At 40.4% G+C, this 26,926-nt stretch overlaps 1 protein-coding gene across 1 annotated transcript; it reads left to right on the forward strand.

The window, feature by feature from the left end:
• Window positions 1-1,905: 1,905 nt before the first annotated feature.
• Window positions 1,906-26,544, forward strand: LMAN1 (lectin, mannose binding 1). The gene is made up of 14 exons (XM_075726340.1): window positions 1,906-2,095; window positions 3,625-3,779; window positions 3,871-3,978; window positions 7,239-7,300; window positions 8,018-8,117; window positions 11,980-12,103; window positions 12,477-12,535; window positions 13,145-13,277; window positions 14,909-15,102; window positions 15,212-15,282; window positions 21,003-21,156; window positions 21,884-22,005; window positions 23,622-23,690; window positions 25,951-26,544. The coding sequence occupies exons 1-13, from the start codon at window positions 1,906-1,908 to the stop codon at window positions 23,656-23,658; spliced, it is 1,509 nt and encodes a 502-aa protein (XP_075582455.1). The 3' UTR covers window positions 23,659-23,690; window positions 25,951-26,544.
• Window positions 26,545-26,926: the final 382 nt, after the last annotated feature.

The raw sequence follows: 26,926 nt of genomic DNA on the forward strand, positions 1-26,926 counted from the left end.
ATGCTGTTCTGTTTGGATCTCTGGCGCATACACCATTTTATCCTCCTGAAGTAACTGCAGTAGACTGTATTGCTCCAGTGCTCTAGAATTTTACCTGAAAAATTACTTTCTAGATCTTTAAAGAACAGCAAAACAGCTGAGTTTTCTGTGTCTAGTTAGCTGCCAAGAAGAGGCTCCCAATTCCCTTAACATCTCCCACAGATGTACTCCAAAAAACCAAAATATATTCTTAAATTCATTAGAGGTATTTTAGAATATAGTTGGATAGAAGACACTATACAAAACAAAACATGAAGTACTTCCTTCTCTATATTAACAAGTACTAACTTGCCAAGAATACTCAAGATACTTATATAAGTTCTTCTAAAATTTATCTCAGAAATATTTTGCTTGCATGTCTCATCTGATCAATATATTTGCTTAATCCTTTGTGTAACTGAGAATGTACCTTTCCCAGTGAATATGTAAGGTTTTACTTTCATCCATGCTGAAGTAGATGTGCGCCATTTTAAAAAAAGAACTTAATCTCTCCTGAATGACTCCAAGATCATCCTCTTCTTTAGCAGGCTCTGAACCTACTTACTGACTCTTAAATTGCTCATACGCACAGATTAGGAAAGAGGAAAAGAAGGGATGTCAGGAACCAATGGATATGAAAAAGACAGACAACAAGGGTGGAAAGAAACAGAAAAAAAGCCACCCCTGATAATTATTTTCTTCTGGAATGAGGCTGTAAGACACAGCGACAGATGGTATTTAGGCATGAAAAAGGAAGTTCTAACTGCTGGTTCAGTCATCGATTTAACAGGGGCACACTCTGGTCAGGTAGGCTGCTGCTCCAGTGAAACAAAGCTGACACCTGCCCCTGCTCTGTGATGCTGCACACTGACAAACAAATTTCCGTATTTCTCACCTTTATAGATCTGACCGTCTCTGAAGCAGAGTCCTGATCACTAACCAACTTTCACCACTGTCAGCTTGCATAATCGAGAGCGCGAGTGTCCCCAGAGGCTTGCTTTGCTCACTTCCACGGAACAAGGTTGGTCTCCCACGTTATGAGAAAACAGTATCATTTTTTCTGCAGGATTTCCAACTATTCTAGAAATGAACAGACAGAGCCTGCGTGAGTGGGATCTTTGCTAAGGAAGTAATATTGAGGGAAAAGAAGAGACTATTTACCCTTCAGACACCCTGCCAGCTGTTCATCGCACGCAGCCGCGCAAGAGGCCGCGGTACGAGAGAAGGCCCGGCCGCCCGCGCAGGGCAATGCCGCCGGGGCAGGCCAGCCCGCAGCCGCTCGCACCGCCGCGGCCCCGCAGAGCCTCACGGGCACCCCTGAGGGGACGGGGACGGGCCTCGGCAGCGCCGCTCCGCCGGCGCCGCACACGGGCCCGGGGCCGCTCGGAACCGCTAGCGGCCCGGCTCCCTGCCAGCCGCCGAGTCTCGGGCTCCCCAGGACCCCTCCCTTCCTACGGAAGACCCATCCCGCGGGACGGCTGCAGCGTGTGCCCGCCCGCCCGCAGCGCTGAGGGCTCCCCGGTGCCTGGGAGGGGGAGAGGACGGAGGCCCGCTCCGCTCCGCTCCACGCAGAAGCAGCGACCTCCCGCCGCCCCTCCGCGGCGCCAGGGCCAGACCCACCTCCCCGCGCCCGCCCCTCCGCCCCGCGGGCCCCCGCCGGCGGGGCGGGAGGTGCCGGCGGCGCCTCGGGCGCTGGGCTGTGGGCGAGGCCCAGCTGCCGGCGTCGCGGGGCCGGCCCGGCCCGCCCCGGCCGCCGCCCCGCCCTGGCCCGCCTCGGCCGCCGCCCCGCCCCGGCCCGCCCCGCCCTGCTCTTTGCCCGGCCCCCGCGCTCGGCCAATCGCGCGGCGCCCTGTTGGCTGTGCCCGGCGTCCCGCAGCGCGGTGCAAGATGGCGGCGCGCGCGCAGCGGGGTGGCCTGGCGGCGGCCCTCCTCGCCGCTGCCCTGCTCGCCTTCGGGCGGGCGGCGGAAGGCTCGGCGGCCGCTCCGCCGCACCGCCGCTTTGAGTACAAGTACAGCTTCAAGGGGCCGCACCTGGTGCAGGCGGATGGGACGGTGCCGTTCTGGGTGCATACGGGCAGTAAGTGCCGGGCGCGGGGTGGCGGCGGGCGAGCGGGGCCGCGCCGGGGCGCGTTCCTGCCGCGCAGGCAGCCGCCGCCGGCCCCGCGGGGGGCACGTCCTTGTTGCTTGAGGAAGGAGCGCGGGAAGGAGCCGCCACAGACCGTGGCCGGGGAGCTGAGGGACACGGCGAAGATGGCCGGGGCCGGCGGGACCGGTCAGCCTTGCTGGGGTTCCGGGGGCCGCCGGGTGAAGGCGGCGAGAGCTCTCGCCGCCCGCGGCTGCCGAAAGGGAGCGGAGCCGGGCTCGCCGCCGCCTGTCCCCCGCGCCTTCTGCCTCCCTCGGCGGCGCCCGGCGGGGGCGGACCGAGCGCGCCGTCGGGCTCCAGCGCCGGCCGTGCCCCCCCGCTCCCTCCGGGCCCTGTCCGGCGGGTTCCCGCCTAGCTCCGAAGGGACGGGGGAGGTGCGGAGGGGGCGGCAAAATGTCCGCACGTCCTCCCCCCGTTTCTTTGGCGTGCGGTGCGAGGTTGCCCGTGACCTTCCTTGTGAAGTGGTAGCTCCGTGGCTGTGAGGAGCCGACAGGACCGCATGCAGCTCGTGAAGTGATGATGTGTCACTTGGCCAAAATGAAAGTCGGCCTCACGCCTCCGCGGGGTACCCGAGACGAGCCCCTGATACTTCTGTGTGGCTAGAAATCCCGTTGAATTTCATGATATAAAAGCTTGAAATGGAAATTGTGCCTCGGCAAATACTTTATTGAATGTAGCTAATGCAATGTTTGTATCCTCCGCAGTAAGGGTTAAGGATTTGATTGTACTCAAAAAGGCATCTAGTCTTCCGTAAGTGTCCCTCCCCTTGTAAAATGTATTGGTATTTACTGTACATAAGGTTCTACCTTAGTGTAGTTTCTCTGCAGTAACCTCTGTGTTTTTATTCTTTTGACAGACTTTAATTTAGTTTACTCTGGTTAATTCATGAGTGTTAACTTTTGACTCTTCTTTGACATTATGCTACAAGTGGCATGAAGGAAACTGTGAGCTTTTTTAAGCAGATAATCACAAAAATAAGTGTTACTTAATACAAGTAAATTAATCTCTCTCTAAATGTATGCCTATTATTCTTTTAAACTATTAAAACAGAAAATTAGAACATCTGTTTTTAAAAAGCAGAAGTCTGTGATTTGTGAAAAGTCATGTGGGATACAGCAGAAAGTTAAACTTGATTTTTTTTTTTTTTAATTACTTTAATAGGTATCTTAACAGCAAGGCCAGTATTCTATTTAAGTTGAGCTTTGTAGTCCCAAATGGAGGGTGATTATTAAGTCTTCTGTAAAGCAGTAGTAATCAACCTGTTGAAAGTAGAGGTGTAGGGGTTTGTGGTTTTTTTTTTTTTCCCTCTCAAGTGGTTGAGTACTCCACTAAAAAGTTATTTTGGAAACTGTTCTCTAGGTGAGGAGACCAGAAAATTTTGTGAATTTAGAGGATTTGGTAATTGGCTAGTTAAGCACTTGCAATACTTTCATCTACTCAGTGTTGGTTCCTTTCCTTTCTAGATGCCATACCAAGTGCAGATCAGATTCGTATAACAACATCTTTGAAAAGCCAAAGAGGATCAGTATGGACAAAAAACAAGTCAGTATTTGAACATTGGGAAGTTGAAGTGACCTTTCGAGTTACAGGAAGAGGCCGCATTGGAGCTGATGGATTGGTATTAAGAATTTGATCTAACTGAAAAAAAAAATATATATGCTTTAAATAGTGAGTCTTGACTTATGACTCTTACTTGCTTTCTCTAATAGGCAATCTGGTTTACAGAAGAGCAAGGCTTGGAAGGTCCTGTTTTCGGGGCAGCTGATCAATGGAATGGTGTTGGAATTTTCTTTGATTCCTTTGACAATGATGGAAAGGTTAGTCAGAAGCAAACTCTTCTAGCAAAGACTATAAATTAATTTTCTGCCTGTTTTGTACACATAACTTTGTGGAAAAAAATAGGGTGTTATTTTCCTAACCCCCCCTTTCACTTCGAAGGAATAAATTAAAATAGTGAAGTTTCCCTTATAGATTTTTTTTTACTAGACTTCTTCACTTTTTTTTTTTTTTTAAAGCTTGAAAGTTGAAGCATAACAGATAATGAATCTCCACTGAAACATTGGTTCATGTGTTAGCTTTGGAGGGAAAATGCCTCATACAAGCTGAAATTTAGAACGTTCACGCACAATTTGAAATGTTGATATATCTGAAGATGTGTGCTTTGGAAGAGGCATATTGTACCAAAATATGACGCTGTGGAAACACAAATTTCTATGTCTCTCTTCAGAGATGCTCTTTTTCTTGCAACAGATCTGCCTTGAGTAGTTCAGCAGCAAAAATTCTGTCGCAGATGGGGGTGACAGTTGTTGTTTTGAATTTCCAGTTCAGAATGATCCTGGGAAACTTTAACAATACATAGTAGGTCTGCTTTGCTTCTTTTGCTTTTCCTGCACTACTTTGGCTTACTTTTAGATGTTTTAGATACTTTTTTTGTAGGTGTACAAGCTTTTTTCCTACAGGTGGCTTTTGATATACAGCAAACTTCATCATATATAAAAGTTGAAAGACTGAAGGTGATGTTTATGTTTCTGGTCTTCAAAGACAAGACATAGAATTATTGTTCAACTTACTAAGAATTTTTAAATCCTTTTTGTTTTCCTTTTTGTCTGACTTCTGGCATGAATACGGACGCTGGCATAGTTTAGCTGGCTGAAGATGCTGTCTATCAAAAATTGCATGTGGACAGCACTGTCTGCCAGAACTTTGTGGTGTGAAACCCTTTTTTTAGAAAGTGATGATGTGTCACTTCTAGTCAAAATGAAAGTCTCATCATGCCTTTATTAGTCTGATGTGTCTTAAATAGTGGAGTTTGTAAGACTTTTTTTTTTTAATAACAACCTATTGCTTTCTTCAGTCCTAGTATGGAGAAATTCTTTTTGGTGCTTTTAGTTTGTTCTCTGGAACATGCTTGGTGCTGTAAGTGGTCCTCAGCCTAATATGCTAGCATCCAGAAACAGACTTCATCTAGTACTGCCAACTCAGAGCACCTTGGTTATGATGCTGATTTAAAAACTGCAAAGCCTTTTTTCTCTTCCTTCTAAGGCTGTAGGTTATACTAGAGTTGAATTTTTCTTTCTCTGTAGAAGTAATGACAAAAGCTTTATAGAAAGAGAAATACAATTTCATAGCTCTGAACACCTGAAATAGTAAGAACCACACTAAATGTCGTAAGAGTTTACAGTACATCTTTCCTGTGACCTTTGGAGGCAGAAAATTGAGAAGTTATTCCCCACTGGCTTTCAAGTTCTTGTGTGTGCTTGCATCCAGACAAGATCCCCAGCAGAAGTTGGACTGCCCATCGACCATTAGCATTGATTACTTGTGTTAGTAGCTGTCTGCTGTGCTCTAAGGTAGATTAGACTTGGGTTGCATTCATGAGTGCTTTGAAATTGCATTGTTTATACATGCTTTGTGCAGAACATATGCAAGTATGCTCTGAACTAATACAATATTTCTGATGTTAAACTGAAATGAACAGTAAGGTGACATGAAAGTATTCCAGTGGTACTCAGTAGGTAATACCGGTGTCAAAGCAATTAAGCTAACCAAACTCCATTGCTGAGAAGTAGAAACACTGGTGTATTTCTGTGTACCAGTGTACTGTTCTGTTGTTGTCACAATCTGCATGAGGAAGGAAAAGAAACAGATAAGTTTGGTTGTAGTGTTTTTCTGAAGACAAAGGACCACCCTACCCTACCACTGTGCATTGAGAAGGACATTGTTTCTTGAATTCTTGAAATCTGAGTCTCGTTTTCTTTTCTTAAGAGCTGGTAATGTGTCTAGTGGGACAGTATATTCCTTTACGTCATGGTTTAACCCTGGTAGGCAGCTAAGCATCACACAGCTGCTTGCTCACTCCCTCCTGCTGGGATGGGGGAGAGAATCGGAAGGGTAAAAGTGAGAAAACTCACGGGTTGAGATAAAGACAATTTAATAGGTAAAGCAAAAGCTGCATCCTTAAGCAAAGCAAAACAAGGAATTAATTCACTACTTCCCATCAGTAGGCAGGTGTTCAGCCATCTCCGGGACAGCAGGGCTCCATCATTATCAACGATGACCTGGGAAGACAAATGCCATACCTCTGAACGTCCCCCCTTTCTCCTTCCCCCAGCCTTTATTGCTGAGTGTGATGCCATATGATCCGGGATATCCTTTGCTCAGTTGGGGTCGGCTGTCCCGGCTGTGTCCCTTTACAACTTCTTGTGCACTCCCAGCCTACTTGCTGATGGGGGACTGTGAGAAGCCAAAAAGGCCTTGAGGCTGTGTAAGCAGTAACTGAAACTTCACTGTGTTATCAATGCTGTTTTCATCATAAACCCAAAACATAGCCCCATACTAGCTACTATGAAGAAATTTAACTCTATCCCAGCCAAACCCAGCACATTTTAGGAGATGATTAATTGAAATGGTGAAGGGGGAAGGGAGATTAACTCTGCAATCTTGTGCTTTTCTAAAAAGTGGAGTTCACTTCATAAACTCCTGGAGGCAACTGGAATAGTGCCGTAAATCTGTTCTGCCATTATCATTTTAGCTTGTTCTCATTGTCTAACAATTTAAATAACTGGGGATGTGTTCAACAGACTTTGTTTAGTCTCTGACAGATAGCTCCTGAGGTTTTTCTAAAGACTGTGACAAGAGCAGTAGGATGTCAACATAATGTCTGTTCGGATGTTTTTCCCGGGGTTATATAGCTAAAGTTGGATGTATTGAGTCTTATTAGTTTTAAGATCTGTATCTTCACTACATATGAATTTCTTCTATCTGTAGTTTTTATATTTCTGTATTTGTCAAATGATGGTAATTGGTAGTATATCCAGGAACTTAATTTGTGTGGGTTTTTTCACCCCTAACTGTGTAAAGAATGTAGCAGTCTCTTGCAAAGCATGCAGCATGATACAGTGCTACTTACTCCTTTTGCTTAAGTAATCCTGAAGTACAGAAAGAATAAAAACATCTGTGGTGTGTCTGTAGCGTAATGACTTTAGGTGCTTTATCACAGAAGGGCTATCAGTGATGTTATTTTTGTTTTACTTTGAATTAAAATTAAATCAAATTTGTTTGCTATTTCTTTTTCTAGAAAAACAATCCTGGCGTGATTGTTGTAGGCAACAATGGAAAACTTCTGTATGACCATCAGAAGTAAGTTTATTTTCAGTGTTAATGATGAATGTTTGCTTTTGATGAAAAGTTGTGTGAAACTCTTTGAGAAACTTAAAGGTTTCTTTCATATGAAACTTTGTTTTTTCCTTTACATTTGAGTTTTTCTATTTGTTAAAACACTGTTTTGGCAGTAAAAGCACAGAAATTGGCAACTGATGGATATTTAAATGGCATATGTCCCTTGGGATGGGTGAACTCAGATAAATGGAGGTACAGACTTTTACCTCTTCATTGCTTATGGATATCTTCCACACACAGCTAATAACTGACAAAAGTGACTAACTGAAAGCTAATTGCCTGTTATTAATTTAATTGGTTTAATTTTGATTTCTGATTGTTTATTGTCGACAGCACAATTGACATCTTTTTGGATTCTCTGAGAAGAGACGTGTCTAGCTTAGTTGCTGCACTCTGATCTATAGCTTATTTCCATCTCAATGCACAGGTGCGGGAATGTGTCTTAGAAGCAAACAGACTTTCCCATTACTGCATTCTATCTATGTTGTGTCCTGTGTAAAGCATCTAGTACTGTTCATTCCAGACTTCAGAAAAGCTCAGTGTGGTTCTGGGACGGCTTTTTGAAAAACTTGCATATTGAAAAACTATTGTGATGTTGCTTAGTGATACACTGATGCTTTTTTGTCTTAGCTGATAAATCATAAGATATAGTTTTACGCAAGTTGTCTTCTTGCATAGTGATGGTTCCACGCAAGCATTGGCATCATGTCAGAGGGACTTTCGTAACAAGCCCTATCCTGTTCGAGTAAAGATAACATACTACCAAAAAACATTGACTGTAAGTACTCTGAAATAGCATAATTACTCATATTTCTCAGCTTTTTAAGTTTGAGATTGTTGGAACTACTTGAAAACCCAAAGACCCCATATGTTAATTCCTGTATTCTTGAAAATGTTGAGCTTGGTAGCGGAAGTTGGAACGAGGTGCAGTATGTTCAAATGCTAGACAAGTTTTTAGCTACATTAGTGTACCTCTAGTTTCCTGAGCTGACTCGGGTATAGCTGATTTTTCTGATGTTCCTTGGGAGTCAGTCGTGCTAATGTACTTGTATGCGCTCAGACCTTTCTGTTGCTGTTGACTTGCCTGTAGAGGTGTCCCAGAGCCAGCATCTATTCCTCAGATTCCAAGTGGTTGAGCAGCTCCCTAACTTGAACGGTATTTCTCAAGCTGATCTGAGAGCTGCAGAGAGTTTTGTAGCTGATTGTAAGAGGTTCTTGAAATGTGACTAAGAAACTGAAGCTCGCTCTTTGCCAGTAAATTTAAATTTGCTACTTGAGGATTCCCACCTCCAAGAAATAGTAGGGCTTTGAAGATGAAAGAAGATAGAAAACCACTGGTATAAGGGAGTCTTCAACTCTTAAGTACTATTCAGATGACTCTGAATTCCTTCTAGATAGGGAGGGAAAGATACTAATGTGGTGCTGGGTTGCGACAGCTATGAAGTCTTTGTTTCTTGGCTTCTGATTTCTTCTGAAAAGGTGCTATTCATAGGTATTAGCCATAAAACACACAGCTGTCATTTTGTAGTAAAAGTTTCTCTAAAAGTAAACATGAATGCACCTAAAAGAGGGTGGACCTTGTACTGTGTTGTAATGGTAAAAGCTATCTGTTACTCTTGAACGAAAATTAAATTTCAGACTCCAAGGCTGCTCTCTTTTTGAATGCGCCTGGTCCCTGATGCCTTATGTAGGAATTCCTCTGGCCCAAATGTTGCTGATAACCTTAGCAGTTCTGCAAATGCATCCATGGAGGAAGAGAGAATCTCTCTAAGCTTAGAATCAACCTAGAGAAAATAAGGAATGACTCTTCTAGATCAGACTGCAAATTTGTCTTGCCAGAACCTTACTGGGATATATATACTTTTGATAGACTGCCCTTTAATGATCATTGAGTCAGGCATTTCTTGAACCAGAGTTGATACTATTACACCGTGATCAGTTTTAGAATAGAATAGAGTAAGTCCATTTGGAAGGGACCTATAACGATCATCTAGTCCAACTGCCTGACCTCTTCAGGGCTGACCAAATGTTAAAGCATATTAAGGGCATTGTCCACATGCCTCTTAAACACTGACAGGCTTGGGGCATCAACCGCCTCTCTAGGAACCCTGTTCCAGTGTTTGACCACCCTTTCTGTAAAGAAATGCTTCCTATCTAGCTCCTTCTGCAAGGCCTCTTGTCCCTTGAGTCAAGAGCACTTCACAGTTTAGTATCGTCAGCAAACTTAGTAAGGGCGCATTTAGTGCCTGCATCCAGATCACTGACAAAAATGTTGAACAGCACTGGCCCTAGGATTGGGCCCTGAGGAACACCTCTGGTGACCGGTCTCCAGCCAGACGTAGCCCCATTCACTGCAGCCCTTTGAGCCTTGCCATTCAGCCAGTTCTTCACCCAGCGCACTGTGAACCTGCTCATCTCACAGTTGGACAACTTGTCCGGAAGGATACTGTGAGGGACGCACTGAAAATCCAGAAGAACTACATCCACCGCCTTCCCTTTATCCACTAGGTGGATGACGTTATCGTAGGATCTCAGATTAGTTAGACAGGATTTTCCCTTCATGAACCTATGTCGACTGTGCCTGATGATTGCATTGTTCTTTAGGTGCCTTTCAATAGCACCCAGTATGATGATCTCCATAATTTTTCCAGGCACTGAGGTTAGACTAACAGGTTTGTAGTTTCCTGCATCTTCCCTCATGCCCTTCTTGTAAATTGGAGTAGCACTGCCTAGCTTCCAGTCAGCAGGGACCTCCCCAGACTCCCAAGACCTGTGGTAGATGATTGAGACGGGTCCTGCTGTAACATCCGTTAGCTCCTTCAGTACTCCGGGATGAATCCCATATGACCCCATGGACTTAAGAAGATTCAGCTGATACAGCTGGTCCCTTACAATTTCAGTGTCCATGAATGGGAAGTCACTGCTCCCGCAGCCGTGGTCTTCCAGCTCGGGACAACTGGGCAGACAACAGGTCTATCAGTACAGACTAAGGCAAAAAAAGAGTTGAATGCCTCTGTCTTTTCTTCATCCCTATTTGTCAGGTGACCATCTTCAACACGTATTGGTCCAGTATTTACCTTGGACCGCCTCTTGCTGTTAACATACTTAAAAAAGCCTTTCTTGTTGTCTGACACAACACTGTCTGGTTTCAATTCTTGTGGAGCTTTGGCCTTTTGCGTGTTTTTCCTGCCTGTGTGAACCACAGCTCTGTAATCTTTCTGTAAAGCCTGACCTTGCTTCCAGAGATCATACAATTTCTTTTTCCTCTTGAGTTCCAAGAGGAGTTCCCTGTTCAGCCAAGCTGGTCATCTGCCCACCATTTGCTTGAGTTTCGACACAATGAAATTGCCTGCGCCTGTGCAAGGTTATTTAAAAAAAAAAAAAAGTTCCTAAAAACTGACTGACACTCATGGACCCCTAAGCCCTTAAAAGCAGTTTCTCAGGGAACACGACTAACTAGTTCTCCGAGTAGCTTAGAGTTTGCTCTCTTGAAATCCAGGGTAGCAACTCTGCTGACCTTTTTTTTCCTCATTACACCAAAAATTTTTAAATCTACCATTTTGTGATCACTGTGGCCAAAACAGCCACCTACCATCACACCTCCCATGTTGTCATCTATTCACAAATAAGTCTAGGAGGAAATCTTTCCTAGTTGGCTCACTGAGTACTTGTGATGAGAAATTATCTTCATCTTCACAATTTCCCAGACTTGCTTGTCACAGCAGGATGGTATTCCCAGTTGCTGTCTGGGCAGGTGAAATCTCCCATAAAGACAAGGACTAGTGATCCAGAGATTTCTCCTAATTGCCTATAGAAAAACTCATCAATGCTATCATCCTGGCTGGGTGATAGATAGTGGATGCCCACAACGATACCTGCTTTGTTTTCCATCCCCCTAATCCTCACCCAGAGGCTCTCAGCCATGTCATCTGTAATTGTAAGGGCTGTACAGTCAGACCTCTCCATTACGTACAGCGGGACACCTCCACCTCACCTGCCCTGCCTACCTCTCCTGAACAGCCTATAGCTCTCCCTCCCAGTTCTCCAGTTGTGGGACTCTTTTCACCACGTCTCACTAATACCAATGACACTGTAGCTCTGGGAATGGACCAACACTTCCAGTTTGTCCTGTTTGTTTCTTATACTGCATGTGTTGCTGTACAAGCATTTCAGATGTGCTCCTAAACCCTCAGTACTCCCTGGAACAGCGTAAATGCTCCCATTAGCACCCTCAGGCAGTGCCCTGCTGTCCCTTGGCTTTCCTTTGTCTCTCCTGATGGTAACCCTTTCCCCCACATGTTCCTTTCCACGCACTAGTTTGTCTTGCTGTTTCTTTTAACAGAAATGAATGCATTTTTATATGCGTTTGAATTCTATGTGGTATGTCCTTTTAGGTGAATAGAAAATGTTGAATTTTGTTCATGCTGAACTTTGAATCAGACCTTTTTTTCCTTTTAAAAACAGAAAGCTTATGCATTTTCTTTGGAAAAAGTGTCTTCAGAAAATAAATAGGTTTTGGTTTCTAGTATCAGCTGCTGAAATACCTGATAAGTTGTATTTGTTACTATTACTGTAAACTGACAAAGCAATTAACACAAATAGATTTATGTGGTAAAAATGGTAAGCTTTTATCCTTTTAGGTATTAATTAACAATGGCTTCACTCCGGATAAAGAAGACTACGAATTTTGTGCGAAAGTGGAAGATATGGTGTTGCCGTCACAAGGGTATTTTGGAATATCTGCAGCAACAGGGGGACTTGCAGGTAGCAAATGTTAAAAATTGTGACAAATGGTGTGAAGGCTTGCAGGGCGTGCAAGAGAGGGTTTTTTTCCTGCTAGTGTTGATCCATTATACCAATTTTTGACCATGATGATGTAATTAATCCTTTCCCATTCCCAAATTACTGATACGCTTAGGCCTTTTCCTGGCTAGAGCAGAAGGACTTTCAATTTGTCCTGACAAAGAAATTGTGCAGTCTCGTTCCCCACTGCATAAACTCTTGGGAGGACTTTGGGAGGATGCCGTTGCCTGAAGATCCTTTGAAAGTGCAAGGTTGACTTGGGAAGTACCAGGATTTGTAATGAGTAGCAGTAGCAATTAACAGTGGTTTTTTTTGCTTTGCTTGTTAAATACAGATGATCATGATGTCCTGTCTTTTCTGACCTTCCAGTTGACTGAGCCTGGGAAGGCAGTGGTAAGCATCTTTATGCATAATTAGTAAAGTATGTTATTGTATATGTTTTATATGTAGCACCAGATTATGGCATTTCCTCTGAAGTCATACTTGGCATCCCTGTTTCAGAATTTTGGCAGGTAGCTGTGCTGTCATCTGTTTTAGAAAAATGAGACTAATACTGTAATGTTTCTGTAATATTTTAATTAACATTTTCAAGACCAGAATTCTTGAAGCAACTCTGAACCAACAAAAATCCTGATGTTAGATCAAAACATGCAGAGAAAACAAACTAAAAAGTACACTTTGGAAAGTGGACAAATAGTCTGTTCTTGCTTTCAACTTCCCATACCTCTAGAACACTTCTGTACTGGTAAACAGCATCTATCTTTGTAAAACTTGATTTCTTTTTAATCACAGAAAGTACACATGCATTGGGGAAAAAGCTAGGGTCTCCATAGGAATATCTGGTTTCTCACTTCATCTTAATATGTTTAATGTGCTCCACTAATTGTGTTATGTCTTCCAATACAAAATCTGAACAGCCTTGCTGGAGAATAAGTTATATAGGAGTGGTGGTGAACATGAAAAAAAAAAAAAATCTCTCTTCCCCCCGATAATGTTTTAAAGCCAACACCAGATGCAGAAATTCCTCAAAAAGATAAAGAGAAGTATCAAGAAGAGTTTGAACACTTTCAGCAAGAATTGGATAAAAAGAAAGAAGAATTTCAAAAGGAACATCCTGATGTGCAAGGACAGCCAGGCAAGTTATTTAAGCGATTTTTCAGTTGTCAAGGGAAACGTTTGCTTTATGGGATACTCAGAACTAGGGCCTGATACTCTGACTGATCTTAGTAAGCTCCTGCTGATGTTATTTACTTTATTTAAGAATCTTTTGTTTGTAAAGTGTTTACTGAAATATACAGTCCCTTTTGTCATGCCTGGATTGAGAACAAAGCAAATGAACAGAAGCAAGATGGGAATGATGAGAATATGTATGGAACAGTAGACAGGAGAGAAGGTCATGCATCCCTCTGTAAAGTGATGATTAAGGAAGCATGGCCTTTTTGGGTATTTGAAAATATATTTGAAAGGTCATCTTTTTGGTCTGTTTCTGAACATTCATAACAAACTTTTTTTTTTCCATCTTGTTTTGTGCATGGTTATTAAAGATGGGCTAGTGTGTGTGCTTACTTGGAAAAGCTTTTTAATGCTTGCCTAATATTGGATGCGTGTGGAGTTCAGTCAGTTTCAGCACCACAGCATTAGCTGGCATTCAGTGTTGGTATTTGGGTTGTCTAATAACCAAATTTCCAGCTAGATGTTGTTAAAAACTGTGGCCTTTATTTTTGCATTTTAAGCTATTGGTAAGAAATTTAAGTTTGGATGGGTAAGGCAGAACTGCCCTTCCCACTATGGATATCATGCATCTGCAGCTCTCGGCAAGCATTGGTTTAAAGATATTTCAGACTGAACAGCATTTCCCCACTGATTTCAAATGATACTTAATTTAGAAAAATTACAATAATGACTCTTGCTCACTTTTTTGAGCGTTTCGCCAAAGTGCTTTGACTTTGTTCTGCTGTGAAACATGGTTGGGTTTTTTAAATTTTTTTTTTTTTTTTTTTTAAAAGAGCTGGGCAAAAAAGAACCTGCTTATTTGAAAATATAATGGAAGCCAGTCTATTTCTTAGTTTTGTGGATTGAATTAGCTGTATTTGAATGCATGCATATCGGGAATGTACTTCATGCATCTAGACCTGAAATTTCAGGTCGTCATGGTTTTTTTGCATAGTGATAAGTTATGACTGTTCTAAAGGTCCTACACCATTTTAACGTCATCTGTGTTTTTGAAATATTGTCCAACCTTCCATTGATAAGAAATAATGACGTTTTTGCCACAGAGTCTTTTGGACTCTCTTCTTTCTGATGTTGTTGAAGCTGCGGAGGAACTCAACTCAAAATGTGCAGTCACTTCTCTATTTCAAGCTACTTTTTAAAGTTTACTTTTTCTAAAAAGTAGCTGTTACTTAATACCTGCAGATCTCTTCTGAAGGATAGTTGGTAATACAATGCTACCTTATGCAAAGATAGCTGCCTCCTAATAATAACAGCATCCTGTTTCCAATTTATGTGGCACATTACCCAAGTATTGAAATAGGAACTCTAAGATGGAGTCTGGGTGTGAATGTGTGGTTATCTCTGTTCAGTTGTTCTGATCCCATTTGGGTATCCATTGCCATGGCAATGGTGATAAATAAACACCAAATATATCAAATTATGGGAAAAAAAAGTGTATCCGTGTGGAAACTTTAAGGGTGCAAGAAAAATGATGCAATGCAACTTATGAGGAATGCATATATGTAAGAACTACCTGTGCTTTTTCCTTATCAGCGGATGGTCTTTTTGAAACTGTAAGTGATCGTGAACTGAGGCAAATCTTTGAGGGGCAGAATCGAATTCATCTTGAAATCAAACAGCTTAATAGGCAATTGGACATGATTCTGGATGAGCAGAGGAGATATGTCTCTGCAGTCACAGATGAAATTGCTAAAAGAGGAGCTGGTTTTCCAGGTCAACAAGGACAGGTAAAAAAAAAAAAAATACACCGTGATTGATAGCTCAGCCTAATTTCAGCAGCATGATTGATTTGCTTTTTCCAAGATATGTTGATCTCTTTCTCCCCACCCTCGCCAGGTTTCCCAGCAAGAGATTGAGAAAGTTGTGAAAACCCAAGAAGAGGTCATTAGACAAGTAAATGAAATAAGGTAGATGCTTTCCAAATATTAAGGCTGTGTTTTGAATTGTATATTATTTTCCACCTTTTAAATTCTATTCAGCAGGAGAATATTGACAAACTTGGAATTTTTCTGTGCCGGCTCCTTAGTGATGACTCTCTGCATACATTTAATTTCTATAATAAAAGTAAGTTCATGTCCCTAGGGTGGCTAAGCCCCCTAATTTGCCTCCTTTTTTTTAATCATGAGATTCCACTTCAACTGGTAAGTCCAGTCCCTCTAAAAACAATCGATTTCTGCTGATGTGATAACCTGCTACCTCATGGAAATTTGTTGCTCTGATTTTGGAGTATTGATAACAGGAGTTTAAATGCCTTTGATTTATGGCTACTGAACGTAAAAAAAAAAAAAAAAAAAGGTGTGTTGGAGTATCTTGTCCATATACTCAGTTTACTCCTGATATAATGATTATATGAGTTTGTTATTATATAATATTATGAATAAAGCCTATAATATTTAGATTAAAGTATATGAGATATTTGAGGTTTTGTTGAGTGTAGACAACCTATTAAAGGCATGTAAGTAATCCTGAGAAGTAGTTCCGTACAAATGAAAATGTCTGTGCATGTAATAAGAGTTGTTGAGATTTGTTGCTGCTGCTTTTTTATTTATTTTTTAAATGTAGTTCAGGTCTGTCTTCAGTATAGGCAGATATCTTGTCTTAGGGTTTTTTCCCTAATTTTGCTATGACCGCCTAAAGCTCATATATTGATTATTGTTCCATAGTGGTCTGTTAGTGTTACTCATTTGTATATCACACAAAGTATTTACAGTTTCATGTCAGGTCTCTCAGAATTCCAGTGTGTGCAAGCCTTGGAGAGGCGCTTCCCCCCTGTCCCATTTCCATTGTAGATTAACCTTTTTTTATTAGTAGGAGTAGGACTAGGCCTTGAGAGACCATTGCTTCTTGATGGCAGTTAAAACAAGGGCCAGATCTGGAAAATACTTAATGTTCTCTCTTGGCCTGAACTTTGAAAAATAAGGGGACAGAAAGTGCCGTTTCCACAGTCCTGCACCTGTGAAGGTGTAACTCCATCCATCAGTACAGCCAGGGGACTGATCAGCTGGAAAACAGTTTTGCAGGAAAGAACTTGGGAATCCTGGTGGACAAGAAGGTGGGCATTGGACAGCTGTACACCCTTACAGGAAAGGGCACGAGCAGCGTCCCAGGCTGTGTTGTGCAGAGCACTGCCAGTGGGTTGAGGGAGATGATTATGCCTCTCTAGTCAGCACTGGAGACACCACATCTGGAGTCCTGTGTCCAGTCCTGGGCACCCCAGTACAAGAGAGACACGGACATAGTGGAGGGAGTCAAATGAAGCATCATGAAAATGATTAAAGGGTTGGAGCATTTGTTGGACAAGGAGAGGCTGAGGGAGCTAGGATTGTACAGCTTGGAGAAAAGGCTTGGAGGTATCTTATCAATGGGTATGAATACCTGATTTTGGAGGTGGTGAGGGCGATACAGAGCCAGACTTGTCTCACTGGTACCCAGTGACAGAATGAAGGGCAACAGGCACAAACTGATACAGGAGGTTCTGTGTAGACATAAGAAACTTCTGTGGGTGGTTGAACACTGGAGTAGGTTGGTTGTCCAGGAAGGTTTTGCAGTCTCCATCCTTGGAGATACTGGAAGCCCAACTGTGACTAAAAATTCATTGGTTTGTTAGGTGCTAAGACATACTGTCATACAGCACTTAAGGGGAGGGAAAAAAAAAAGGGGGGGGAACAACACTCTTAATTACTGTCACTTACATTACATAGTGAAGACAGAAAGGTGTTGGGTTTTTTTTCATGTGCCAATATATTGTGTAGACCATTTTAGTAATCTTGTCCCCATTTCTGGTAGGTTAAAGAAAAATGGGAAAACATTTTTAAATTCTACTGTGATAGAAGTGCCTGTTTGTTCTTAACACGTGGGCTGCATGCTCTTACTTAAAAAATACTTTTGTTATTCTAAGGGTGTGAATATTTTATGGTCTAATTTTTATTTACTATGTGAAAATCAGGCCTATCAACTGATACATCAATGTTTTTGTAGCAAAGATAATCACATTAACGGAGACTTTGACAGTTACAGACCTGTTTTCTTGCCTGGGTGAATTCAGTTGTGTGGCGATCTTGGGTAACTTACTGGAATCTAACTGTACTACGTTAAGACTCCTGGGGGTGGTTTTTTTGGTTGGTTGTTTTGGGTTTTTTGTCAGAGGACTTCCTGCCAGTTAACTTTCTCAGGAAACGTGTGTCTCTGCAGGGACACTTGCAAGTTCCTAAATGATTAATAATTTTGCTTTTTAAGATTCAGTTTTTAAAATCGATTGAGAGGTATGCTGTACCTTTTCAAACTACGTTACCAAATGAATTAACAAGTCTTATCTTGAAGGTGCTATACTGCTAAAATGGATTTGAGAAAATTCCTGTGTTTGATGGGGTTGTCTGTATAGTGTTTCTAAGATGTGTTACAATTGCTGTCTTAAGCAGGAATGTCTTAAGTTGGTTTAACCCTTCATGTATAGTAGTTAAAACTTTCCTTACCTTGGGCTTAAAAAAAAGAAAAACAATTCCTACAATTTGATGTTGTAGTATATAAGCAGTTGTGTTGGGTTTTTTTCCCCTGCATTAGTTCAAGGGCAGCTCTTGTGATTTATCTAAGTAGGTCAGTTTTTTGTAGAATGAAGATTAGAGTGCTTCCATTTTTGCACTTGTTCTTCCACAAAAGCTTTTAGGTTAATATTCTTGACAAATCTTTATACCTTGCAAGCAAATTAGATTTTCTTGTTAACATTGGCAGTCTGCCCTTTTAGTGACTACTTAGTAGGTATGAGTTTGCGTAACATCATCTTAATGTACATCATCTTAATATTTTTCTTAGATTAAAGAAATGCTTTATTTATAGATAGAAATGAACAGCCCGCTGTTGCATTGCTGGTCATCCCGGAGGAAAAGGACTTAACGTCTAAGTAATTTTCTTGTCACGATTTGTGGATTTCTTAGTCATCTGATTACAGAAGAATCTTGTGTGTTCATACAATAGAAACTACCAGCATGGTATTGTTCATGCAGAAGTAAATGTAAATTAAATTTGATACACATGTCTATTTAGGGAAGTTATTTTGCTTTTAACAAACACTGGATCAGTCTGAGGGAAGGTGGGTGTGCAGATTTCTGTTAATTACATAGGGATGGTGGTATTAGGGAGAGGAACAAAATGAGTGTCACGTTTGTGTTCTAGCACTGAAAATAGTGGGGCAAGGTAAACAATGTGATGGATGTGCATAGACAGAATTACTGTAAGCATTTATTAGGCAGTGGTCATGATGGTGGTTGCATGGGTTATTTAAGAAAAAAATCTTCCGGTGAAAAACTTGTTTCTAAAATAGGTTGTTATAACACTAATTCAAAGTACAGGTAAATATTAATCAATTTACTTTAATCTCTACAGTCACAATACAAAAATATAAAACAATTTCTGGATAATGTATATGCTGATTTAAGTTGGGACAGATGAGGGATTTTTTTGCATTAATTTTGTATGCATAAGCTCCAAACCAGAAATTTAGAATGAGAGAAGGTGAGAGCTTCTTTGATTAGTTTTGTTTGCGGTGGCTTACAGAAGCAAACAGCTGGCTTTTAACAACTCCTTTTGATAACTTTGCAATATTAAAAATGAACTTACTGAGGTAAACATCGAGAGTTTTGCAGAAATCCATGGCTAACTCCATCTGGCCTAGAGTGCAGTACATTATCCGGAATAACCGGAAATGTAACTGTGGAAAGTGATTTGATCTTCTAACATGTGCTGGAAGTGGGATTGAGCTTTTACAAAGATGACAGGAAAGGGTGAATTTTTGGATCTTATTGTTACTGAAAGTGAAAAGAATTTTTTTTGTTTTGTGGGAAGTATGCAGAATACTGGTAGTCTAGTATGTTAGTTGATTTGTCTCTTAAAGTGCTATTTTTAAGAAAAAACTGGTAGTCTTCAGCTTGAAGAAAAGTATATTGTTAATCCAGCATTTAGTAGGGGCTGTAATTACTAAATGCCTCTCTGTTGAAGTGGTATATCTGCAACTTGATATAGTTGTGTAGATTAATTTAGTGTGTGGCTTTGATTTAGTATATAGCTGCTTCAAGTAGTTTAAACATGCTGCATAGGTCTTACAATGGAGCGAAAGCTGCTGGAACACTAATAGAGCATATCTGTGTTTGCAATTTTTTGCTTCTGGAGAGTTGTCACAGTGTCTTTAAGTACATATGTACCTTACTAGTTTTCTCTATTCTCATGTTTTTTCTAATTTTATTTTTAGTTCCCTGTTTTTTGAATTTTAATGGCATGAGGAGCAACTGATGCAAAGCCAAAAGATGGGCAACATCTTTATGAAGATTATTTGTAAACATTTAAGTTTTGATGCTTAACTTGCCGTTTTCACAATGAGTATGAGCCATTTAAAAATCAGTAATGTAATTTTGTTCAACACTTACAAATATGATCATACATTGTTGTTTCCAGTTTACTCAATGAATAGTAATCAAGCCAGGTTTGGTGTGTTTTTTTGGTTTTGTTTTGTTAGGTTTTTTGTTTGTTTGTTTTGGGTGGTTTTTTTGTCTTATGTTAAAGTTACAATTGAAAATGTTCAAGGCCAGGTTGGATGGGGCTTTGGGCAATCTGATCTATTGAAAGTTGTCCCTACCCACGGTAGGGGGGCTGGACCAGATTAAAATCTTTAAAGGTCCCTTCCAAACCAAACCATTCTATGATACTATGATAAATTGCTGACCACTGTACAAAGAGTTAGGACTTTACCTTGAAGGCATCGAAGTAAGCTCTCATCTAAACAAAATGTAAAGTTTTAAGTAAATCAAAAAGAAATCCAAAGACATACATTTTGATTGTTTATTCTGTTAATAATGAAGAGATTAACATCCACATGATAAATAATTTAGCTGTAGAATAATCCTCTTTGCAACTGAAAAGAGACATCACAGTAGGGGGAAATTATATAAACATATTGATTAGAGATTAAGTATTTTTCTCTCATTGACTAGTTTTCCTCAAACGGAATTAGTTATGGAACCTCAACTTTCCACAGATTTAATTTGATTTGTTGTAGAAGCAAAATGAATTCATATGAAGACAATATTAAGTATGATGACAATGCATATGGGAAATGAGTTTCTCATATAAATGATAATCATGAAACAAGGATGTATCTAAATCTTTTCTTATCCCTAAAGCCTCTTCTTTATTTTTATTTCTTACATGGCTGCTTTTATTTATTTATTTTTCAAACAGCTTTTGGTTTTCTTCAAAGATTGCATTAAACTCTGCTTATCCTAAAGCCTTGGCAAGAGCCTCAGATAAAACACTTGTTTTAGACTTCATCAGTCAGGCAAAGCAGATGTCTAGCAATAGAATATTTGCCAGATCTTGTTTTCAGCGTGACTTTGGGAGATGGTGCATTGTACAAATTGAAACTGTCTGAGGAATTAAATATTTAAAAAAAAAAAAATCATAGTTTAAGGCATTACTTCTTGATAGGTATTCTAGGAAGCTAGAAAAAATGTTTTCTGCCTTTTGGGGCAACTGTGTATTTCAAATTAATTTTAATGGACTAAAAGGTGTCTAGAATAACTGTTGTTTCTAGAAAAGCTGTTCTGTGCTGAAGGATGTTTTGTTGTTTGTCTTGTTTCAGAAATTCCATGGCTGATACTCTGAGGTTGGTCAGTGGAGCTCAACATCCTGGCTCTCCTGCAGGAGTCTATGAAACAACTCAGCACTTCAATGACATCAAAGAACACCTTCATGTAGTAAAGAGGGACATTGAGCATTTAGTACAACGAAATATGGTAATTTATGTGCTGGTAGTGTAAAGCACGACTGTAATACTTCTTTATTTGGCTGTTAGTGAAAAGCTAGGATGAGCCAGCATGCAATTTACGGAGCAATTAATCCTTCATTAAGCTGCTTCGCTAAAACTGCACTGCCTTGACCTAACTGCATGATCTGTGTCTTGATGAGAAGTTTTGCACAAAGAGCATGATTTTTAGTCTAATTTCCTGTGGAAACAAGGTCAAGCAATTAGGTTTTCTGGGTGCTTTTTTTGTGTTTGTCCCCCTACTTAACAGTTCTATACAGAGGATATTCTCTGTTGCTTCTGCACAGAAGGGAGAGATTTAATCAGGGGAAACTTGGGCAGGCTCCGCTTAAGGTCTCTTTAAGTGTGAAAGATGACTGCGTTCACATTCAGGAGCACCTTAGTCTACCCTACGTAGCAATTAAGCTGAATTAGCTTACGATCCCATAGAAGGTTCTTGATTTCTGAGTTAATTTACCAAAGATTTATTCTTTCCCCTGTAACCCTCAAATTCGTCAGTTTGTCTGAGAAACATAAAGGTGAAAGGGGAAAGCGAGACAGGGAGTAAGATTATGATTTTTCAGAGTAGTGGAATTTGTCTGTTTTCTGCTTATGTTCTCATTTTTTTAGATCATGTTGCAAAGACCTTGTTTTGTTTCTTACACGTAACAGTCTTTTGATAGCATGTATTGTTTGCTACTGTTTTTCTTGTTTTTTAGCCATCTGGTGAGAAATTGAAGTGTCCAGAATTGCCACCGTTTCCATCGTGCTTATCTACAATGCACTTCTTCATATTTTTAGCGGTGCAAACAGTGTTACTCATTGGTTATATCATGTATAGGTACGTACATTTTTCTTTGAAGACAACAGGGCAAATGATTTTAGACCTTCTGACAGGAAATGCAATTGCAATGGTACGATTATGTTAATCTTCTTTAAAACAAGTAACCATTCAGATTGGAAGAGACCTTGGGAGGTCTCTCGTTCAACCTTCTGCTCAAAGCAGGGTTGACACTGAATTCAGACCAGGTTGCTTAGTGTTTAGACTGGTGAGGTCTTAAAAACCTCCAAGAATGGAAAATTTACCACTGTTACGGACCCCATTGGAAATGTTTGATTATCATAATGCAGTTTGTTTTATTCTCCCCCTGCCCCCACGGTATATCAAGTGGGAACCTGCCTTGTTGTGTCTCTTTGTTATAATGTGCATCTCTGTAAAGAAACTGTCCCTGTCTCCTCAGTAACATCTTGTGGGTATTAGAAAGCTGCTGTTAGACGCCTTGAAGCCTTCTTTTCTCCAGGATGAACAAGCCCAGTTCCCTCCCTCTCTTCTCTTGAGGCATGTGCTTCAGCTCTTGACCACCATCCTTGTGGTCCTCTGCTGGACTTACTGAAGTTTAGTAATATCTTAACAAAATCTGATGTGATTTTTTTTTTTTCCTGTGTGTACCTACAAGCTGCTTACCCCATCTGACAAATTCCTCTGTGAACCTTTTTTTACGATACATATCCCTTCATCCCTCTCCTATGCACGATATTGATAGTGTATGGACTTCTCCCCCCAAACTAGTTGTGATGTTTTCTCTGTTCTCTTCCTCTTCCTTGTAATGTCATAACGTTCAAATTTAAATTTGTGTTGATGGAAAGGAAAACCTATTGAGAGTAAGGACTGACTTGCTTGGTAGTCTTCCCTCCTGCTTCTCACACACACTAATCACGATAAGGACTAGGGACCAAAATAGCTGCATTGCCCTTCAAAGAGAAAACGCTGTTTGCTACCTCTACGGAAGGATAACTAGTATTAATGTAAGACCAGTGCTGCTGATAGCACTAACTGTTACTGTGTGTCTGATTTTCTACAAAGTGGAGAGAGTGCATTCCTTATGTATGTCATGTTATGCCATCAACTGGAAAGATGGCTTCCAAGACAAATGAGGAGCTGGTCCCCTCCAGTTCTTTTTGATGCCCTTGTAATTCTAGCATCTGTGTGTGGTTGATCCACAGTATCTGTATCCACTAAGAAAAAAAACATGTTCTGTGCCAGAGGGGAAAATGAAATCCCATTTCAAGTAAATTCTTTCACTGCTTAGTTGCATGTGTTTCCTTTTCTATGATGATCTTTAGGCCAATCAGATACTGAGAAGCTTTAGAGAATTTTAGTTACAGTATTTTAAAAATCAGTTCATATGTTCTTTCACAGTTTCTGGCTGCTATCCAGAATGTTTTGTTTCCTTCTGTGTCTGATGCAAAATGGGAACAAGAGTGATACTACCCATGTCTTTGTAAAGAGAAGAAATTATATCCTATTTTTGTGATATGACCTATATTTAATTTCCCTAAGTGTCTTACAAGGAATGGAGTCTTTTAATCCTCAAATAAATGAAATATTTATTTATTTCAGTTAGCTAGTTTTATACTATATGTACTTAATGAATTCCCTTCTGCTTTTTCTTTCAGGAGTCAACAAGAAGCAGCAGCCAAAAAGTTCTTTTGATGACCCGTTCCTTTTGTGTGTACATAACAGCAGTATGTATGCACAGAAAATTATACAGTTCTGTAAATGAGGGAAATTTTAGTGTTTGATATACTTCAATACTGTAAATTATTGAATTTTGTTAAACAAAATGAGTTCTCATTTAAATGGTTAATGCTAAATTTAAAAACAGACTGGGGAGCAGCAGAACAAATGCTAGATCGGGGAAGACTGCGGACCCTATCGAAGTCTTATGTTTTCAGCGAACTTTCTCATGAATACTGGAAGGCAAATGCCATATTCCTCTTCTTTTCCTAAGATTCCAGAGGAGGGAATTGAAACACCCAGGTTTGGTGGTTGTTCATAATGAGAATTGCAGATGGACGATTTGTGCAGAAAGCTTGCCAATAAGTGTCCTGACATACCAGTTTAAAAAAACAAAAGCAAACAACCAACCAAACAAAACCCAAATGACTGCTCTTCTCTGGTTTTTTGGGGGGGTAAAAATTTGTTATAAACATTTCATTTCTTTACCACTTGGATTTAACAGTTTAAGAATTATTTAGTTACTTCTAACTCTTCATGAAATATGGATTTAAGCACTTCTTAATATGTGGACACAAAGACAGGCCTTTAACAGTCTGACTGTTGACACCTGATACAGAAAACAAGCTATACAGAACAAGCAAATAATGGCTTATCTCCTTATTTTTGGGTTTGGGCAGTGAGAGAAAACATGACCAAGTAGTTTCTTCAAGTCTGTCTGTAATTTTGTTTGGAGATTTGTGGAACTTTTTCAGCAAAGATATCATTGCTTTGTACCTCTTCAAATCTTATTAAGGATGTGTTTAGTGTATGAATATGTCTTTACTTTTATAAAGCTGTCTGTGTCTTTCATGTATCAAATACAGATGCTTTGATTTAAATCTTGACATGGCAAGTATTCCAAACTACAGATATTGAGTGTTAACCCTTTTCTTCACAAGCTGTTGCTTCAGTCATGTTTGTTAATCCAGCAGCTATTGTGGAACCAGTTTTGATTGTCAATTCCTGCTTTAATATCAAAAGCGTAAGATTGAACATGTGTTTTTGATACTGCTTATCAGGTGAACATTTGCCTCAGGAAAGAAACAAAGCAGATAGCCCAGATTAGGAATGAAATGAACTCATTTTGCCATGTTTACATACCTGTGGTAACTTTGTCCTTGAGTTCTTTGTGTGTAGAATTAGAATAGGGGTTTTTGGTTTGGGTTTTTTTTTTTAAATTCTATAGAAGACACAAATGCATTAGGATATTTCACTTTCAGTCTGTTTGTCTGAATCTGCAAAAATTATCTGGAATCTAGCATACTACTACTGCATTCCTACAATCCACTCCTTTGGAGTGCAACACATGCTGCCAAATTTGCTGTAATGAAGAACACTTCAGTCTTGTGCCTGTCAGTTTGGAGAAATGACAAATCTATGCAATATATTTTGTTACTTAAAATACAGTGTCCAAAAAGTGGATGTCTGTGCTACACCAATAAAATGATACTACCTACACATCTATTTACATGGCTACAGTATGTAGTATGCTGTAAGTGGTATAGCTTTATAGATTAATTTCTAAATTTCAGAAGATTTTGCTGTACTGATTGGAGAAACTACTGCCTCAAGCTAATCTTGCTGGATAAATAGGCTAAACCAATGAAAAAAACTTTTCAGATAAGCCAGAATAACACATAGGAATTTATCCATTCAGTTCTTTCAACACCAGCAAATATTTACAGGTGCCTTGAGTCTAAGCTATTACAACCCTGACTCTTCTAACTAAACTTAATATTTTTTCTTAAATTGTTCTGAAAATCTACAGTTGTTCCTTTCAATTGCAAGCCTTCCTGCGTCAGTGCAACACCTAAACAGAGCTCCCTCTCTTACAGCAGGCTTTGCAAGACCCCTTATACAGAAAGGCTAGCAATTGTATTTTGCTAAGTAGGTGCATGTATCTGGCATAATGAGGAACAGCTCTAATGTATCACTTGGAGGAAGGCTGTATTTTTTGTTACTGTGAATTTATCCAACCATAACTTTGTTTTAAAGCTGGAGCAGCCCATACTTTTGTGTCTTTTGTTAGAAAGAAGAGAAGGCTGGGGATGGTGTCTAGAGGAATTGCATCTGTACTGAAGTACGAGGCTCAGCTTGTGTGTTTATGCTGCTAATAGAACTGACATATCTCCCATGTGCAGCTAGGAAGCTTTTGTATTAGGGAGCAGAAGGTCTAAAGCATAACATCCAAAAAGTGATAACACTGCTTCATGCTTCATTTCACAGTCGTCTCTTCTCGGAACTTCGGTAATTGCCTCGTCACTCACTGGATCAAAGGAAAGCTCCCAGTTGCCCAGCTCAAATCTCGTCCTGTCCTGTCCTTGAAGGGATAGCAACAAATCTGGACTGTAAGAGTATTTGTCAGTCAGTGTAGCCTCCTGTTATGGCTGGCTACTAGAAGTTTCTTTCAACACTGATAGCATGTTTGATGCTTATCAAGTAAGATCAGGACTAGGAGAAGACACCTTGGGATCCAGTTTGACAATACTGGGGGAGAACAAGTCTAATAATTGTATTTGAAGTGTGGATGATAAGTAGCAAATATTTGGCAGTGACAAGAGAATCTCATTGTACTGGTCGGGGTATATTAAGTACATGGTCACATCTGAATCTTTTAAAAGTAAAATTCACAATAAGGTTTGTAAATGACCTAATTTCCTGTTTGAAGAAAATTTGACATTTATCAATGCATCAATTACTGTAACACCGAAGACTGTCTACTGGTTTTTTTTTTTCCTAATTCAAACAGGTGACACTTTCATATGTTTGTTTCTGACTAATGTGAATTGACACTTGGAGTTCAGAGATAACCTTATTTGAATAAAGATGCATATTTTTAGTAAGCTTTTTTCTTTTAATTTGGTACATGTCAATGAAATCCAAGCAAGTGTATTTGAAGCATTCTTTACCCTCTGTTCAGGGAGTTTGAACACTTTGAGATCTGGGTTCAGTCCTACCTGATACTGGAGAGTTAACAGCGTTTCAGAGGCTGAGGTTCCACCTGTATTGAAGAGACAGATGACTGCCATTGGTTAGAAGGACGTGCTGAATCCAGCCTCAGTTCATTCTGTGTGAAGGGATTACATCCTCCATGTTGCAGTCTAATGCAAGAGTGACTCTAACCTAAAAGTAAGAGATTCGCTCAAAAGCTTGCATTAAGAGTATCAGACTTGCCTTGAGTATCAGACACTTAGGGTCAAAT

This window comes from Pelecanus crispus, chromosome Z (genome assembly GCF_030463565.1).
Source record: "Pelecanus crispus isolate bPelCri1 chromosome Z, bPelCri1.pri, whole genome shotgun sequence".
NCBI lineage: Eukaryota > Metazoa > Chordata > Aves > Pelecaniformes > Pelecanidae > Pelecanus > Pelecanus crispus.